This window comes from Drosophila novamexicana, unplaced genomic scaffold (assembly GCF_003285875.2).
Source record: "Drosophila novamexicana strain 15010-1031.04,08,12 unplaced genomic scaffold, DnovRS2.1 tig00000108-arrow-pilon, whole genome shotgun sequence".
Taxonomy (NCBI): Eukaryota; Metazoa; Arthropoda; class Insecta; order Diptera; family Drosophilidae; genus Drosophila; species Drosophila novamexicana.
The window spans coordinates 3135001-3155064 of record NW_020824772.1 but is presented as its reverse complement, the minus strand read 5'-3'; the positions used below and the strand labels follow the sequence as shown (position 1 = coordinate 3155064).

At 38.4% G+C, this 20064-nt stretch overlaps 1 protein-coding gene across 2 annotated transcripts in view; it reads right to left on the bottom strand.

Annotated features, from left to right (window-relative positions):
* Positions 1-20064, bottom strand: part of LOC115772014 (G protein-coupled receptor kinase 2) — an 85676-nt gene that overhangs the window by 48792 nt on the left and 16820 nt on the right. The window contains exons 1-2 of one of the 2 annotated variants that reach the window (XM_030717945.1): positions 17159-17183; positions 6369-6815 (exon numbers count right to left, since the gene is read on the bottom strand). In XM_030717945.1, the coding sequence (XP_030573805.1) occupies positions 6369-6420 (52 nt within the window). In that variant the 5' untranslated portion in view covers positions 6421-6815; positions 17159-17183. Of the gene's footprint in view, positions 1-6368; positions 6816-17158; positions 17184-20064 lie in introns of those variants that run through there. The other variant, XM_030717944.1, reaches the window with a different exon arrangement.

Genomic DNA, 20064 nt, shown 5'->3' with positions numbered 1-20064 from the left:
CACAGTGCAACACAGTGTAAAGAGAAGCACACTCAAGAGGCATTCACATGCCTTCTTTCATACATTCACATGATGCATACCCTAGTCTCTTACATGCAAAATTCTATATACACAAATACTAGAAATACCTAAAATTTTTAGCTCTTACTAGGTTGTGTGTGTGTGTGCGTATTTGGTGCGAGTTTGCCGTATGGAATAACTCAATTTTATTTCATCAGCAAAATTGTTTTGAGCATCACTTACATTTTCATGACGGGCGTAAGCATAAAATATGCCAAGTTTTCTCTTTTTTATGTCGACGCATAAAACACATCGAAACAGGAAGAATTGGAGAAAAATGCTTTCGCATATTTATGTATGTAGATACAACATGCATATATGTATGAGCCGTCTGGTCGTGTACGAGCTGCAAACTATAGACATTCTTTTTATTTAACGATATCTAAACTTGGCTGCCTCTTGGCATTCGCATAGTTGTTGCTGACCATAAAACGCCCAAAAGCTGGCAGCACCTTTTTTTGTTCATCAATCATAAAATCTGAGGTCCGGAAACTGGGCTGCAGCTAGTCAAGATATCTGCTTAACACAGACAAATAAGGCCCGTTCGTTCAAGCTGCCTCATTGCGCATACGACGCGATGTCCGTCGGAAAATTAATCAAAAAATTTCCTGGGCTAACGCTGCGGCATCACCTTTTGACTTTTATATGGGGTGCACATTAACGCATTAAATCGAAATTAATTTTGAAGCAAACAAAAATAATAAATATTTCGTATATTGGCCCCGGGCAGCTTATGAAATGTTTGTTTTCGGACCATATAAATAAATACAGAATATAAAAAGTTAATTGTCAATACAATCAATAAATTTGAATTAATGGCCGGTGGCTTCTGTCGAGCAAACGGTGCATAATTTGATTCGCTTATCTGCTGCATTAGCAACAGCGGTTTCTTTTGTTACCCCAACACTCTCCGTGTGCTGAATATATTAGAATATAAATATACATATTTATATTTTATATATCAGAGTATATATAGGCATGTATACCACCATTTTTGTGGCTAGCTCCCAGTGTTACGTGCGTGCAATTATGAAAATAAATTCCTATACTATATTACATAATGTTGCGCAATGCTAACGATGAAGGCTGTTGTAGCATTTGTTTGAGCGAGTTCCAGGACTACAAAATATATGGGTTTGTTTTATAAAGTTCTAAGAACTTAACTTAATTAAAATGTTGTTCGTTTTTTTTTAGATTTTAGTATGTGCATTCGTGGGTTGTGGCTTCCATAAACTGTATACAATTTTCAAATTGCAGATATGTTACATCATTTTTAATTTGTATAAAGTGAGATTTTTTTAATTGCTTTTTGAGAATTTTGCTTGAACAGATATAAAAAACTGATTCCGTAATTTCGGAATTTCGAACGAAAAATTTAGAAGTTCATTTTCGCAAATGTATTGAGATGGTAAATTTCAAAGCTTTGTATTTAAAGATTTGTTTTTAAATAAGAGATTTTATGTCCAGTAAGCGCGAGTCATAAGAAAAGAAACAAATTTGTAACAGACGCAAATTGTTTATTTTTTTTGTAACAAATTAACTCAGGGCTTAAACCCAAACAAAATTGATTTTAAAATACAAAAATTCCGTTGAATTGCATAATGAGGAATGTCAAATAGTCGGCAATTTAATGCAGTCGAACTGTAACTGTAGCTTTTCATTTCAATTGGTTTAAGGCAAGCGCAATTGTAAACCATATTTATTACGATTAAGCATTTTCTAATTGCAATAAAAACAAATTGAAATGAAAGGGCCTGCATTTCATTTATGCCAATCTGCTAACCATACGATAGCTCTTAATAGAAAACATTTTAAATTTCACTTGATAAAATGCAATGGAGCCATTGAGTGCTTGATCAAAGTTGTTATCAAGCCCCACAATTATAATTATGTTATAGTTCTGTCACTGGCATATGACAAACTACATGCAATTTACATTCTGTCAAAGTCGAAAATATACTTTAATTTACGGATATAATTGACACACAATCAAGCACTGAGCTCGAATATAAGAGGCACATACAAACGTCACTCGAATGTCATGCGACGGCAACAATTAAAGTTTAAAAATAAAAATGATTACAATCAATTGACTGACAAGCAATCAAACAAATGAGACAACGGCAAATTCAAGCGTCATAACAAAATGTAGCCAAAAAACATTTTGTAAGTACTTTTGAATATTCATTTTAAAATCGTATGCTGCTCACAGATAACCTACATACAGAAATATTTGATAATCTAAAATAACTAGTTCTATCATTTTATTACAGTCGGCGGTTTAAGAGGTAAGTTAATATTCATAAGTCGTAGATTACGCATACGCCACGGGCCGCAGATTAAATATGCCGATTAAATATTCATTTGCTGACGTAGCAGCGCGTCACTTAAAACATATTTTCACTGTTTGTGGCTTAGCGTATTAGTATTTATTATTTGCCTACGTCAACAAAAATAAATATAAAAAAAATAACACACAGCTTGTTTTCAGTCTCAAGTAGAAGAGCAGTATCAACGACAAATGCTAAGGGGCTACCGGGTTCCCAAGCCAATCTCTTGAAGTTCTAAAGCAGCGGCAATAACAACAAGCAAAAACTGTGCTGTCGCATAAGCGACTATCAAATACCCTTATTCTGGCTTTAAATAGTTAAAGGTAGCGTTGCCAGAAATATTAAACATATTAAGCCAGTTTATAATTCGACTTGTCGTGCGTATCAAATCTATTGAAGTGTATTTTCTGCTGTGTTATTAACTTTTTGCTTTCGCGAAGTGTTAATGAAAAGAGACAATGAAATGTTGCCCGTCAGCGGGAATGTTTCAGCCTCCCTACTCGGCTCGTTGGTCGGCTCTATTTGATTGTAAAACTCTGTTTTATTGGCAGCGTTTTGCATATAATTAAAATGGATTTCTAGTATGCCACAGTCTGATGACATTTTGTGGCAATCAACGAGTCTGCTGCGATTCGCAGGCAAAAGTTGCTTTGATTGCAATTACATATGCATGGGCAGAAAGGGAGCGCAAATGCAGCAGCAGTGCTGCAAATGACGGCTGACTACGTGCTGCAAATGCAGATAAGCAACCAAGCATTACAGACCGCAATGAGTGACACCCACAGGATTGCGTGCTGCCGGTTACATGGCCAGGACACTCTGCAGGCACAACAGGATCTGCACTTGTTGATAAGAAGCCTATGCTAACTGAAATATTAAACTGGCTGTTTGACTGACAGACCGGTTGACTGATTGGACGCTACAAGTAATTGGCGTGTTTGAAATGTGCGCCGGACTAGAGCTGCCACAACCCACACACACACACACACGCATTCATACCCACTCACACTTTGCACAAGAAACAGCTTGGACGTGGCACATGAAACGCCTCCGCACCAGCGGCTTTTGTTGCATTGTATTGCGTGCGATAATTAACAACTGTTATTTTTTTCTTTTTAGCTGCTTAGCATACAACATAACTAAAAGCTTGTTAGCCTGATAAAAAGAGTACAATAGTAACAACTATAACAACAAAATATACACGCACACCCACTTGAAATGAATTGGCGTGTATTGTAGCGCGGCAACAGTTGCCACACAGCAGACGCAAGTTGTTGACTTGACCAGCGGTCATTGAACCAAACGGCTTGACTCTGGTGCAAAATTCAAGTGGGCGCCGCCAACTAGGGGGGCAAAAGGTGTAAAGAAATGCACAAACGCAAGGCTATGCCAACAGGATGCAGTTCACAGCACCTAAGTGTTTGCAATTGCATTTGCCAAATATTTACATTAAATAAAGCACAGAAAGGAGAACGAAACAAGAATACTTTAGCGAGCTTACAAGTACTTTTACTGTGATATGTGATTGTTAATTTCAAAAGATTTTAAATTGTGTCATCATGCTACAAATTTTGCCCTTTATAGCTGCCCGTGGCCATCAAATCAAATGTTGCACATTTTATTCTAGCTCCAAACGCTGGTCAACCCCTAAACAGCATTCGTATCCGCAGTTTACTCTATTATTCTCTCTCTACCTCTCTCTCCCTTTCTCTCTCTCTCTCTCTCTCTTCCTCAAAATGTTTCTATCTCTGATGTAATCAACGTTATGGCAGCGCATTAGGCAAAATTTATGCCCTCGAAGGCGACATCTCTTCTGTCTCTATTCACTGCGTCCATTTTAATGCGTCCTCATTTCAAAAAATTCATAAAAAAAAATCCAATGCAAGCATAGTTTTTGCTGTTTAAACAAAAGGCGACAGAGCAACTTAGAGACTGGCAGAGAGAAGAGCCGAGAGGCGCATAATTATGCTGGCAAAGACAATTTCATTTTGAGACGTTCCCAATGATTAGCACTCGTTTTTGGCATTGCGGCACGCGCAGAGCTTTGCATCAAAGCCCACAAAAACAACATCTAGCGATGCTGATACGAACTATGTGATGTGTATATACTTATGCCTTACGGCAGCTGGGTAACCATCATAAAGGGGCAGGAAAACCACAAAAATCCGAAGTGGAAAGTCCTCGGGCAGTGCAGCTGCAGTTAAACAGAAATAAATTATCATATTGAAATTATTTTAAAGGATATCTCACTGTACATTGTTCCCTTTAAAAAAAGTTAAAAGTAAATGAGGACAGCTTCGTATCAATTGAGCATATATAACTTTATTTAGCTGCAAAGGTCGATACAATATTATTCAACCATCAATTGTTTTTAAATTACCAATTTTTGCATATTTTTTTATATTATTTCCGAATCAAAAATAATAAAGTCAATAAGAATATTACATGCTTATTTGGAATAGCAACTGAATATAATAACAATTCCATGACCAATCAATAATAAATACAAAAGTAATTCTAAGAAAATGACTTTTTGAACTCTTATTTATATGCACATTTGTAATTTAATCCATACAATTATATGTACATATGTAAAAATAATTCAGTTTTTGGTACATGGTATATTCTAGTCGAACACCATCGAAACGAGTTTTGCTGCAGCTACAAATAAGAAGCAATTGTGTGCCAGACCTTAAAAAAAGTGGACCTAAAAACGCAGTCAAAAGTTTTTCAAGAGAACATCAAAAAGTAAAAAGAAAATAAAAGTTTTGGCCAAACGAATATGTTGTTGTAGCTGACGGCATTTGCTGTTTTTATACGAATATAAAATTCACTTTTTGGGTCGTTAAATCTATTGCAAATATATGTTTTCTATCTTTTCCTCTCTCTCTCTCTCTCTCTCTCTCTCTCTCTCTCTCTCTCTCTTGCCCCTGACGTCTGACACCTCCTCTTTATAAACAAACGTTTCTTAAATATTACATTGCTAGATAAATTGAAATGTTGCGCACGTTTCTGTCATTTAAATCTGTTGAGCGGCGTAGAAAAGTATCTGACGGATGCATTCCAATGGCCGCTCGAGTCGCTTTTTATATTTGACTAGTCTTTTGCTCAGCTGGTACAGACTGAACCTGAATAACAGAAAGTGTGCAAATGTATTAGCTTGAGTATTGTAGTTGTTGCTGCTGCTGGCGTTGTTGTTGATGTTGTTGATATTCTAATTTAAATGACTCCTTCACGGGTGCAGTCATTAGAAGTCATCATGCATGCAATCTTTAGATACATTTCTATCCATAAATTAACATACATATATCCTTAAACGTGATGCAGAGCTTGGCGAAGGTGACCTTCAGCTTGCTGAAATGTTCCAATAACTGCTCTGCATAATTTTACAATATTTTATCGCAAATTGTTGGGGTTGCCTTTGTGTTATATAAGACGAGCCAAGAAAATGACACTGAACTTGACTGCCGACTGGTCACAGGACGCCTAGCTATTGAGGTGTGACCTCAATGACAGAATGTACAAGTATCTGCCAGTACCGAGTACTGAATCAAATAGAGCACTTAAAGCTGTAACATGAAGCATGAAAATGAATAAGTTGCTGGAGCGCAAACATTTAACGCTTCATTAACTTTAGATAAAGGGCAGTGCCAGTCGCCATACTACAACTGCCCGGCTCAGCCCAGGCTAGCGCTGCCCAGCCCAAGCCTAAAAAGGACTTGGTTTGGGTTTGGGTGAATGTTTCAGTACTACATTACAATTAACACCCGCCCTGAAAATCAGAGCCAAACAAAAAATCGATGCGGCTCTGCAGGCTCCCAGACAAGACAAGGTGCCAACACAGAAGCACTTCGGCACGCGTTCGGTGGCCCTCGAAGGATTTGTTGCCTAAAAGCATGGTCTGGTATATTTCGTGAGTAGTTTTTGTACGGGTTGGTTAGAAACTTGTGCTTGTGGCCCATGGGAATATTCACTCACCTTCTCTCGCTTTCAAGTAGACCGTATTGGCCACAATATTCTCTAATTCCATTAGTTCCAGGTTGGCGGTTTTTTAATGAATCCTTTGGCGCTCTCAAAAAATAACACACGATGCTTGCAACCAGCTGTTCAGCCTGCGGCTTTTATGGATCGAATTGCTTTGCTTTTGCGGGCCACGCAACTGTACTCAGCTTTTGATGAACCTTAAGCTAAGCTGAAGCTGGATGCGTGTTGCTTCAAACTAGCAAATCTATGGCAGGCTGGCTAATTTGTGGCCGTCGTCTAAGATCCAGCGTTGCGGTATTTGGCGCAGTTCCACACACAGGCTTCATTTAGTTTCAAGGTTGGGTTTGGCTAAAACAGAATTTCGTGCCTTTGATGTTACAGAAATTTCGTGTGCTTGATTGGATATGCTTTTTAGGCTGGGCCAAATGCCGGCGCATTTATCTAGAATGAAATATGTGTTATAAAGTGTTAATTTATTGACTTTGGCAAGAAAGTTATGCTATACTAAAGAAAATGTATAAGCACGTTCTTAATGGATTAATAAGCCTAAAACACGCAAGATAAGTTTTAAATGGTTTTGGTATGGGGATCAGACTACGTTGTTCGGCTTTGCTCCTCTGTAAAAGTGATTCACTCCTAATTCAAAACGGGCAAGTTTTTTTTAAAAATGGGTCGAAAGGTGTTTGTAGTGCTCTAAACGCTGCTTTAATAGGGACGAGTTCGGAATATGACATTCTATACAGTCTGCATCCATTGAGTAGAGCGTATATATAAAATGTGGGTTTATTTACTCTTCAACTTGGTGTAAAATTCATAATAAGGACCACAAGGAAGCCTGTCTATGGCATTGCATTGGCTTTTGTGTATGTGTATCTACATATGTGCAGATATACAAATGTACACTTTGTATGCTTTACTTTGCTCGAAAAATTTCACTCAAATTGTTGTGCCGCTTGCCGGATGTCTTCCTCAGCTCGTCCCTTGACAGTTATTGCACGTTGTCTCTACGTGTACTTGTTGTCGCCTAGTTGTGACAAAGGAGCTGCGTACGTTTGTATCATGAAGAGTGCACTCAGTGTGTGTCTGCGGGCATGGGTGCGAGTGTATGTAACCAAGGCTTGGTTAACAAGCACCGCAAAAACTGCCTCAAGTGAGTCGCTCTTTGGGCAAAAAAGCCGCAACATATTTTGTCCAAACGACGTGCCGTTGTTGTTCTTCTTGTTGTAGTTGTCGCTGAGGTGTCAGTAATGTTGCGGTCGACATTTATTAATCATGGAAATGAACAAGAAGAAATGTGAGGCAAAGTGGCAACAATGCCAGTTGGCAGCTGAAACTAGAGAAGTAGCTCTGTGGCTTATGGAAGGGCTGAGATATACTGGGACGTGCGTGAGGGTATCTCAGCTCAAGTGGTGCGTCACGAGCAGCCAGCAGAAATGTAATTGAAAGACAAAAGTTCTCCTCAAGCCTCCTTGGCCAGAGTGCGTGATGGCAGGATGTGCTGGTGGCATCATAAACTTAAAATACCCCGCTGATGTACTATTCTAAAATTATATTTAATAGTAGAAATATGTTTAGCTTTTAGCTGTTTCTGGGAATAGTTAAGCGATAAATTGTTGCTCTTTCTCCTCTTTTCACTTATCAACTTGTCTGTGCGTCATATGGGAAACATTTATTGAGCGATCTTTCAGTCGCCTAGCTATAGGCAGTTTTAAATTATACATGAACTCATGGTCATATAGCTTTTTCCATATATACGACGATACATTAATAATAATGGATAACAGCAGAAGCAGCAGTAATGGCAACATGTGCTCGTCTGGAGCTGGAGCAGGCGGTGCACATCAGTCAAAGCATAAAACTGTGGTCATGTCTGGACCATGTGAGTGTTTACATTCAAAACAAATTTCAGCCAGACAAAATTTAGCAATCAAGCGGCTGGCAAATTAATTATTTTTCAAATGCGTAGCTAAACAAATAAACAAAGAGACATAAAAGTGCGGCATATGCGACTTCTAAATGCACTGCTACAAAATCTGATTTATTAGGCTACAAGAAAAGTCTCAATGCTTTTCATCTTTTCATATAAATGAAAACTAACGACAGCCTAATCCGAATCAGGAGGAATCTTTTCATATAGTTAGTCAAGTTTTATGAACAACTAAATAATATAGCAGTTGGTTTTTTGTGCAGTTTGTTTGGTTGAGATAGTCAGCTATTAAGAGCAACTGCACCAAGTTTCATCAGGCAGCTTTAAGGAGAGCTCAGTTTCGTATAGGCCTAAACATTACATTTAATTTTAAGCAGTTATCTAAAGATTTGAACTGAAAGGGATGTGAGTGTATAAAGTGCTTATCAACGGCAACAAGCACTTAAGTGCCAACATTAAATAACATTCACACTTAGTCGTGCAATATTCACGACTTCGCACGGCATTGCATTAAATTAATATCCCCATTCAATTTATTTGAAAAGGTAAAGCACATAAAGTGCGTGTAGTGCCTCCTAAAAACAGAATGAGGCGCAGATTCTGAAGCATTGACGAGTCTCACTAAAACGAACACATGAGCTCTGGCTTCCGGCCAGGCCGTGTTGCTCGGTGTCTCTGTGTAGGTATTTATATGTCTGTGTGTATGTGTGTGTGTGTGTGTGCAAAAAGCGCTAAAAGCCACTTTATTGAACATTTACGCCATTAGCGCAGGCAACGGGACGCAGTAGCAGCAGCAGTTCCCGTGACGATAACGTTATAAAAACTGAATCGACGTTGTCAGTCAGTCACTCGGCGATACACACACACACTTCCGCACACACCCACAACCATGCAGGCTGGCGACCATTATGAAAATTTTATGAAATGGCGTAAATGTGCATAACAAAATTAAGCAGTAACAACAACTATACTAGAACCGATAGCCATTTTTCAGTGTGTCTGGAGGATAGGTCCAAAGGGCATTCGTGCTATGCTGTTTGAAAATGATAAGGCCTACATATTTTACTCTTTAGAAGCACTTCGATAGAGTTAATAGAAATTAAGAGATTGAAGTCATATTTTCTATATAAGTATATACATTTTTTTGTTTGGGTAGGAAATCCATTATTCAGAAAGAATCATCTGACGAATGTTCATAGGAATCTACTCTATAAAAAGATAACAGGCTGACGAATATATTAGCCACTTTCTAGAGTATCGCTGAAAGTTTTAAAATTTAATAAAAAGTAATTGAATTGTGGAGAGAAGAAGTCTTAAAACTATATGTTAATATGATACTATTGGGGTACAATTCGAAAGTTTCTCTACATTCCTGAACTTTCTTGTTACTATAATTATTGTTAATATTATAACTTATTTTTTGTTATGATCATCATAATGAAATTCTACTGAACAGTCAATAGTTTTTTGGTGAAGCGTAATTGCCAGTCGAGCATTTCAACTCGTTGATGATGTGTGTGTCTTGTGTACACAAAATGTTTATATAAACGCTCACAAAAATATATTTAGGTATTTTCTATGCAGCTCGAGCTCCTCCTTCTAACCCATTCTCCTAAGCAAGCAGCAATTGAGTTATTAATTAAGATAAAGCTAGAGCTTTGAATTGGGGGAACTGTCAGTAGAGTGCCTGTTAACGTATTTGCCATCCCTTATCATATTTATGACAGCCTTGGCCAGGCCCAGCCACACAGCCAAGTATAATGTCGTCAATTTGAATGCCAGGCGCGACTTTCGGGTCAGTTGAACGTTGCCTGCATAGACAAGTAGCGACCGATGCTGGAATAGCAGAATACCTTGTCCAGTTATTAAAACGGAGACAAGCTCTGCTAGAACTGAACTTCAATCAAGAAGAAGCCCGATGACCCAAACGGATATCCGCAGTTCGCTTCTGCCACATTAGTTATGGAAGCGTCTTCCTTTTTGCCTGCATCTGGCTTTTCTTGCTGATGCTGGCAAAAAAGGCCAAAACTGAGCAGAACCCGGCAGCACCGAGAACACCAAGAGGAGCAGGTCCGCGTGGGTGTCCTGACTTTAGCTAGTTACATTGCCCACTTGGCTTTGGCCATGGATTTTATTCCTTTTTTTTGTGCTCTCTTACATTTGTGGATTTCACATATTTTTCTGTTTAAGCTACGTTATGCTGTTGCCTGCCATTTCATTTTTCTCTTTCTTTTTTTTTTTTTTTTGCCATCCTGGTCTCGGCCTCGCCTAGTTTTTGTCGTTCTGTGTTAATTTTGCTCTGAATGCGCAATTTATTTGCGTTAAACTTGGATGTACGTGTTTCTGTGTGTGTTGTCTGGCTGTTTGGCTGTGTGTGGGCTTGTGTGTGTGCCAGAGTGCGGCAAAGGATCAACTTTTGCCCACACTCTGTGGCATTGCATGTGTCTGGCTTGCATTTTGTGTGGACGCCCTTAAAATTGTTTTCACTTTAATTTGCAGTCGTTGCAAAATTTAATCAGCTCTTAATATATATCCATTGCATGGTTACATACATTAGCATTCTGCTGAAGATAGCATGTCCTGAAATATATGTATGCATGTACATAAATTCTCTTTACTTATGTACTTATTAATTAAAAGACTAACCAAATTTTAGCAAAGTATGTAGCTAAAATGGCTAAAAGCCTTTTATAAGCTAACAGTTTTGGTACACGGTAAATTAAACATATTTTTTCAAGAACAAACATCTTATGCAGTAATCTCTAGGTATAAAACTGTTTGTCCTAACTGACTGAATGATTGAGTGACTGACCGATTGTTGATGAACACACAGCCCAAACCGTAAGAGCTAGCAAGCTGCACGTTAAGACGGGGTTTCAGGAATTTTCACCCTCAAGTGTGAAAAAATCGAGGATAACGTTTGTGTGAAACAAACTAATTTTCAAAGATTTTTGTTCAAATTAATTTGAGGGGTGTTTCACATTTTTCGCAGAATTCAATTCCTCGGTAGAAATACGATTGTACGATTCTGTGGATGAAGTTGTAAGTTTTGTCCGATTTGCTTCAAACTATTGTCAAATCTCTACGTAAGAAAATAATGAATACGTGTTCCAGCGAAATTTTGGAAATTTTAACCGCAACAGTGGTAAATTGGCGGAAGGCGATTGTATGAAAGCTATTTGTTTACGGTCCGATTGGTTTCAAACTTATTTTCAATGATCTTTTAGATAATATATTTTATACGTGCCACGGGAAAGGCCGGGCAATACTCACTAATGCATTATAACAGCGTGGTCCGTATAAGGGATCGTCTTGTAATTACAAAAACCAGAGAATTTGCATTTAATTTATATAATTAAAAGCATTTCAATGTGCACACAACGACTGCCAACTTTATCATAAGTTTATCATTGCAATGTTTTGCAATTTACTCGCCAGCCATTCGATTAGCCGACGAGAGCGAAAATACTATATATAATACAATTAAAAGTTGCGCATTAAGCGGTCTGGTATTTTGATTGGTATCATTATTACTTAATGGACACTCGTAAAACTTAAACAGCCAAGTGCTTGTCTATATTTATAGATATATACATAGATGTATACATGGTTAGAAATGCGCATTGAAATTACATATAACTATTTCAGAGATTTCTACATACATAACACCACATTGCAAATAAATTTGACTCCTTACAAAGATATTTTGTCCTGAAAAATCTTTTGTACAGTCAAGTCTGTAGTGAAATTTCCTGCATTAGCTTTTGTGAGTATATATTTCTCAAAAGGAATGTTATCTCTTGTTACCGAATGTCGACAAACAGCTAGCAATACAGCTTAGTTACAATCCGATGCTAATACCACTTAAATGCGATACTGTTAAAATTGTGTGGTTGAGAGTAAGCGCAAGAGATGGAGAAAACCCCAGCTGACACAAACACAAGTACAGCCTCACCCACACCATTACTAACACAAGCGTTAGTCAACCGCAGAGATGTGTAGCTGATGGTTAGGTAAGACCAAGAGATTTCGCATTAGATGGGGCAGCCACAAGTATGCAGCTGTCACTCGTTTGCGGTTCGTTAGGGTCATGTGATTGACTTATGATAATCGGAAATGAGACCAATGGCAATATGAATACCATACCTAAATGCGTCATCAGTATCAGCAGGATTATCATTTCCTAGAATTTGGCTTATACCAAATTTGCCAGGGTCTGCAGCCTGCTTAAGTACATGGCATTGAGCTGATAGTTGTTTGCTTATGCCTTAAAGAACATGCCAAAAACATTACAACTAAATGTCAATTAGTTGGGTGGTTCTCGAAAATACATAGGAGTATTTCCTGAGGGCACTTGTGCCGTTTCTTAGTTTTCTCCTAATTTGAACATGTTGTTGAGTTGGGTAACCTTTTGCTAAAATCACAGCAGCTGCAATCCGAGCATGTAAAGTATGCCTCAGGACAGGGCGTGTCCTGCACAGATTTTTGGCGAACAGTCAGCGACACTTGTGCTGGCAATCAATAAGGCCACAAAAGAACTAAGCCAAAACTGACCCACTTTGGCAAGGACAATGGCCAAGTTGGCTGCAGCCGTCAGGGCGACATTATTTTTATTAGTGTATGTGTTTTGTTTTATGTTTTTTGTCAAGCAGCCAAGACAGAGTTTGGCACAATCCTGAGCTCTGCACAAACAATGAGCCACTGGACTCGCTGTAGTGCAATGTGCTCCTGACATTGACATTTTGCATATGTAGCCCATAAACACAACAAATGCCCAGTTGTGCTTGTCAGAATCACACACACGCACACTCACACGCACACAATTACCCACACAGTCTCTAACATCTGATTTCAGAAGGTGACAAATTTCTGAGTCTGGCGCACACATGCGGCACACTCAAAAAGCTGTTGCATGCTTTGTGGCGCAGAAGGCATCCGATTGCCAGTGTCCTGTTTGTCGCTGCCTTATATTTCCGCTAGCCCATTATTTACATATTTCAAGCCTGTCTCAACTAAGTGTGTATGTGAATAATTTGCATTGCCCCATTCGCATATGCGCTCAGATCTGTTGAGTAGAAATGTTGTCTGTTTGCTGTTGAAAGCTCATTGCTCATTCATAAATGAATTTTAGATTTCCCCAAAGCGTTTGCTTTGCCCTCTGAAATCTCTAGTTTAATATATGCATTCTTAAATTGCATTTCAATTAATGCACATTCTGTTTGCATACACAAAATCAATTCAAAGATTTTTGCTGCCAAATCAACTCTCAAATGACAAGCATCGTTTCATTTTGTATTTATCATAAACAAAACATCAAATTGTTCAACTGTGGTCTGCAGCATCTTGGGCTCTGACTGGCTTAGAAATTCATAACTGACTGCGCAACAATTTCTAAAAAAAAAACACACATATAAGTACGTATTTGCATTAAAAAAAAAAGCGCACAATGTTATGATTTATGCTTCTGGGTCATAGCTGTCAACACAAAGTTGAATATATATTAAACAAACATATGACGCATGCAACAAAAACGAGAACACTCAAGTACTTTGAGGGAAAATAAAACACCCTGTACCTCCATAACGATAATAAAACATGTGTCTGTGCGCGCTCAAATATTTACCACGCATCTATGCAATAGCGGGCTATTAATTTTCTATTATCTTTCATTAAAAAAAAAGAAATAATAAAACACAAACAGCGCTCCATTTTCGCTGTTTTGCATATATAGAAGAAATTACTCGAATCATATGAATATTGTTGAAAATGTACCAAAGTCGTTTCGTTATCAGCGTCAACTTCAAATATATGCAAAGCTGTTCTAATGGTCATCATGCGACTACGCATTAATGGTACTCCCCTTGCCAAACAATAAATTGAAAATCAATGAGGTCATTCCGCGGTTCTTAACATCGGGAGGACCTAACTGTTCCTATTGCAGCCCAACTAAAAAACTAAGTAAAAGCTAGCTGAGACTCTAGTAACTGCTCTTGATGCTTGGAAATTGAATTTGAATTTAGCAACTTTGAACGATACCTAAGCCATACAGACTTATGACGACATGTTTGCATACCACAATTGTTTTTGATACTTTACATACCAATTTTGACCACCGTTTTTTCCAAATTATTGCTTACTAACCACCCAAAAGGTGGCCGAAAGCCGCCAACGAGAGCTAAAAAGCTAATCATATTTTCTGCTTTTAAAACAACTAAGCGTATACGCATTTTGAAAAAAAGTATATGTATAAAAGAACAAAGACAAAAATTTAGCAATTTGATTAGCTTTTTTTCCGGAATGCTTTTATCTTAATTACAAACCGTAAACTCTTTGCCAAAGAACAAGCCCTTTTGTCAAAAGGCTTAGAATAGATGAAAGAATTAGATGAAAGGTAGAACATGTATATTCCAATGGCTTAAAGCAGTAATTTACAAATTAATGCTTACATTAAACTAAGTTGCTTTAAACGTTTTACACGCTTTAATTGACAACCAATTTTAGTGAGGGCGATAAGCTAATGAAATTTTTCAAATACGTCAAGAACAGAAAATGTTCAAGAGAAATATGCCATGCACCATCCACCTAAAGAACGTCTTTTGCATTAAAAATAATAAAAGAAAAAAATCTGCTATTTACATTTTAATAAACTTTCTTGGCAGTCTGCCTTTGATCAGCAACAGCAGCAGCACTAAAGCACATAGATTAAAAGTCCATCAAATTACATTTCGAGCTATATAAATGGCATTAAATTGCCGTGCATATGCCGTGGGCTAAGTAAACAGGACTCGTGCAAGCATAAATAACATAAAAAATTTATTGCAGCACCGAAAGCAAGTAGACAAAAAACACAAGATATAATGCTACAAAAATATAAAGTCAAAAGAGTTGATTCTGCTTCTGATAAGGGGCCTACAATTCGGCAGAATTGCCAAATACTCTCGTGACACGACATGAGGCCCTTTGGGTCCGTATTTTCAAAATTGTATATGTATTGTGCATCAATACAAACAACATTACTAAACACAACCAAAAACGACGAACAAATAGAAAAAGAATTTAATTTTGTAGTCATGAAAAACGGAACTGATTCAACACCCAAACCAAGCCCATCTTTTACAGCAATTTTAGACACGAGCTGGTATTCCCAATGGTAATTTCTAAGGGCTTACCGCTGTTGTTCAATTTATAGCTGTATTAATTATTAATGAATATTTAGGCAAGGTATTTATTAAGTTACAGGCTGAATTCCAAATGCCTAGAGAGCGACTTTCCGATGTAAATACATTGACAGCCTGCATTATATCGCATAGGAATTTAAAGACACTTGTATATAAAAAAAAAAATAGGGTACGTTGTACAATTTATGGATATTTACGAGCAGTAGCTTTGGGGATGCCAAAGTGAATTACATAAATTTCAGGCACTTGGGAGACACTTTTAAAAGTGCGGGCTGCGCTCAGCACCTTGCATGAAGCATAAATAATGGTATAGATAAAATGACAGAGAGAGAGCACTCAAGTGCTTCGAGCGAGGGAAGGGAGACAGACGCGGATTAGCCCAGGGGAATGTAACGCTTTTGAAGGCCATGAAGCGTAAATGATTTACAAAAAAATGCAAGATATAAGAGCTGTAGCAATTGCATGTTAAATATTTAAAAGCACAGGCGAAACTCATGGGAAAGACTGCCAAACATTCGAAGGATGTTTTTGACTCTGGCCTGTCCTGTGTTTGGCTGCCCATAATACATCAAAATGCTGCTTTTTCGTTTACCTGCGCCATTGAATTGAGTTCTATAATGAACTCAACTGTAAAATTGGCAGCGCTCAGTGAACAATCCGCACTGAAGTACAGTGCGAACACCTTTGCGCTGGTGGGGTGGGGGTGGCAAAATCATCAAATATGTCTGCGGTTAGATGTGGCCAATGTCAAGTGGTGCTGATGCCAGGCTGCTGCCTGCTGTTGGTGCCTGTTTGCTGACTGGCTACACAGGTTCGGTGCAAATAAATAGGCAAATACAGACAATGAAACATTTATCCAGACCACAGGCGCTATCGCTGCACAGCACTCGCCCCGTCAGTCGTGCTGCCCCATTTATTCAATCTATTTGATGCCAGCAGTTCGAGTATGAGCAACACGAGTCGTCAAGTTGGGTTGATTTGTGCAGTGTTTGCTATAATTGCCGGCAAATAAATGGAGCTGCAGCTTGCTGTTAGCTGCCTAGCTCCTGGCTAAGTTTGATTAGCTTGCCAACTTAGATGAACTGCTAGTGGCACTCAATAATTGACAGCTTCACGGACAAATTCAATTATCGCCTACTTTTTGCGAAGTATGCATGTGGGGGGGTCTCAACCAACTCATCATTGAAAAAATACCAAAGCTAAGCGCCATAACGAATATAAATACAAGTATAAATACGGTTACAAATGAAGCGCCATCAAGGAAAATGGCCAACAGCCATAGTAATTGGCCATGGAAGAAGTAGCCACGTTATGGCCACTTATGACGCCCCCATCTAAAGTCCAACATTGCCAGTTCCTAAGCCAGTGCCATTAATGCTGTCTAGTTGCTGCCAAAATACTTTGTCTGGCTGTGCCAAATTTACGCTTCATTGAGCCAGGAGAATTCATTAATAAAAAATGGAAAATAGCAAAGACCAACAGGCATTCGGCCGGGCCAACTTTGTCATGGATTTAACTAGTCATGAGTGAACACAAAACGACGCTAAATGTTGAACAGCAACAAACAAGAAAAGTAGGCATTGCCTTCAGTTGCTTTTTGGGTATACTATATACACGTAGTTACCTTTAAATATATGCACAACTGAGATCTTTGAGAAATAGCGCCAGCTTTTACTTACACGAAGCATTTGGGTAGACTATTCAAGTGGTTGGCCTAAGCAGAAACAGCACGTCCACAATTTCAGCAGCAACAACAGCAAAATGCTTTCGGCAACTTTTAAAGATATGGGCCGAAATAAATAAATTGTGTAGTAAACATGATTTACGTTTAGGTCGCAAGCGCCCACATTCTTAATTTTTTAACTCTTACTTTGCTAGTCTATAAGTATAGACAGACAGCCGACAGAGATAGTTGGGAGTTTCTACGAAAAAACAACTATGATTAAATGAATTACGGATAAACAACTTGTATATATATTCGATTATATTATATAAAGATAAAATAACAATATTCGCTTTGGTATAGGAACTACGTATAGCTCTACAATTAAATGAAATCAGGCAAATATACGACAGAGTTCATAATGTAAAACACAACTATGTAGGTTTTATATTCTATAAGCAAAAATAAATAAATATACCTTCACTACATCTGACAGCGGTAACATCTTTAAGCACCATCACACGTAAGTCTTATCTACAAGGCTGCACCTTTACTCTAGCTACATACGCACACACACATATATATTTATATATAAATATATGATATATAACGCCAGTGCTAAACGCCAGTGGGTAGACAGTGAAATCATTTAAGAGCTCCACCAGCGTGGGACATTCTGTAAGCGCATACGAAAATTGGAAAAACTTGTAGCAATGGAAAATGCCAGATACACACAGACAGAGAGGAATCGTGAAAAGCGGAAACATTTTTGAATGTCCCCATGACCGAGCTCGTTGTTGTTGCTGCGCCAGTCTTCAGTTTCTGTCCATGCGTAAGTCAGCCCACAGCTTTTTTGCTGGGAGGGACTAAAATTGTATTTGTGCCTGTGTATGTGTGGCAGGCATTCGATTGTAAACTGTGCATAATGCCCAGAAAATTAACGGGAAGTAGGCATGAAAGAACAACAAAATAATTTTTTCTCGCCCGTTAGATATATCTTCTAATTTCTGGCTGTCGAAACAACAACAAAAATTTAAAGCTGCAAGCGACGTTTTAATTGAAATGTACAGGGCATGTAGATGTAATCAAGAAAACAAAGCAATGAGTAAATCCAAAAAGAAGAGATAAAAAAACAGCATCAAAAAAAAACATGAATTGACATTGCTTCTTTTTGCTAGCTGCAGGCGCAAAGCACAGACAATTTGGAAGTTGTATGACATGATGAAAACAATTCTGAGACGCTACAAATGGGCAGAGTTTATTACGGAACGCTCTTGGCCAGGCAATCACAATAAAGAGCAAGAGAGCTGGCCGGGCTTGGAGTAGTAGGTCTGGCAAATATTTTCACAATGTTATGTAGATAAGTGCTTAAGGTTTGCTTGCCTCTCTCTTCATCACTATCACAACCCAGCCAGCCAGCTAGCCAGCTAGCCAGCTGGGCATCTGGGTAGCTAGTATATAAAACGGCATGACTATAAACCCTTTTTCAGACAATTTAAGCCAAACAGCGTGCGGATTTGCTTGGCTGGCTTGAGATGCCATCGCTTTGGTTGCCCCTTGCAACTGGAAGGTTTACGATTGAACTGGATTTAATTTGGCAAAATTGTGCGGGCACTTAAATGGCCAACAACTCGAGTTGACTTTTGTTGCTGTGCGTGTGAGGGCCTGTGTGTGTGTGTGTGTGTGTGTGTGTTCTACCAATGATTTTATGCATTGCGTAAGCAGCAAAAAGTTGTTGAAACTTTGCTGCCAGACCCAACTAAAAGCGAAAAGCAATCCACTCCCTTGGCTTATTTATTTATTTATATTTTGATGTTGCATTTTCCAATGCTGAAAAAAGTTCCTGTACTATAATTTTCCGCTGCTTCAACTGCTCTGTTGTGTTCGGTTCTGCCCTGTGTGCTCCCCGGCGTGTCGTAACTTTGTTGATAACTCAACAAAACTCAATTACGGGACTTTCATGTTTAGCTTCACTTGTTGTACTACAAGCAACAGAGTTTATTGTGCACCAAACATCTAGCAACAATTTGTATGCGCCACATGAATTGTTTAAAGTCTAAGGAAACTGAGCCAGATTACCTGAAAATAGAGTTCAATTTAATATATAAATTACAACAGAGTAGAAAACTATATTCTGTATACCAGTATATATAATACCCTTCAATACAAATTGTTCAGTTCTGGAAGTGGAATTCACACGCACACACTTTAATTAACGTCAAATACGTGTTATACAATCCATATGCAATAAACAATACTCCATAAAATCGATTAGTGCTAAAAACCAGGAGCAATTCAATGCGTGTGGGTATTATAGTGTTGCAGCTGTAATTTTACGTTGCACAACACTTTAGTCATTAACGTGCACTATAAATAGCCCATTGGAATAGGGTTTCACGGCTCTGCCAGCTGCATTCCCCCACTCAATTGAATGTGCTGCAAAATGGCGCCACTCGTTGCGTGGCATAAATGTTGCATTATTATTGGCGCTGGCTGGATGCCCCGTTGTGGCATGCACACTCGGCCATATCATAATTGGGCCACGGCTAAAACAGCACGCGGCATAAATCATGCCAAGCGTTGACAATGTTAATGGTACCTTCTGACCCTGCCCAGCATTCAAGGGGAACTGGTATAAATGTCCAACTAAACCCAAAGCGAGAGAGAGACACACACACATACACTCAGGAAAACATCAAGCATGTATAATCCCTGCAGTTGCAACTTCTTTTTTTGTTGTTGCCTATTTGGCAGCGACACAATGTCTGCCAGTAAATAACTAACATCGATATTTTTATTGGTTTTAGTTTTAGTTTTATTGCCGTCCTCGAGCTGATTTACAGTAAAACATATCGTATGCACATAAAAAAAAAAAAACAAAATCTACTTATGTTACGAACACACATTACAAACTTCCTTTTT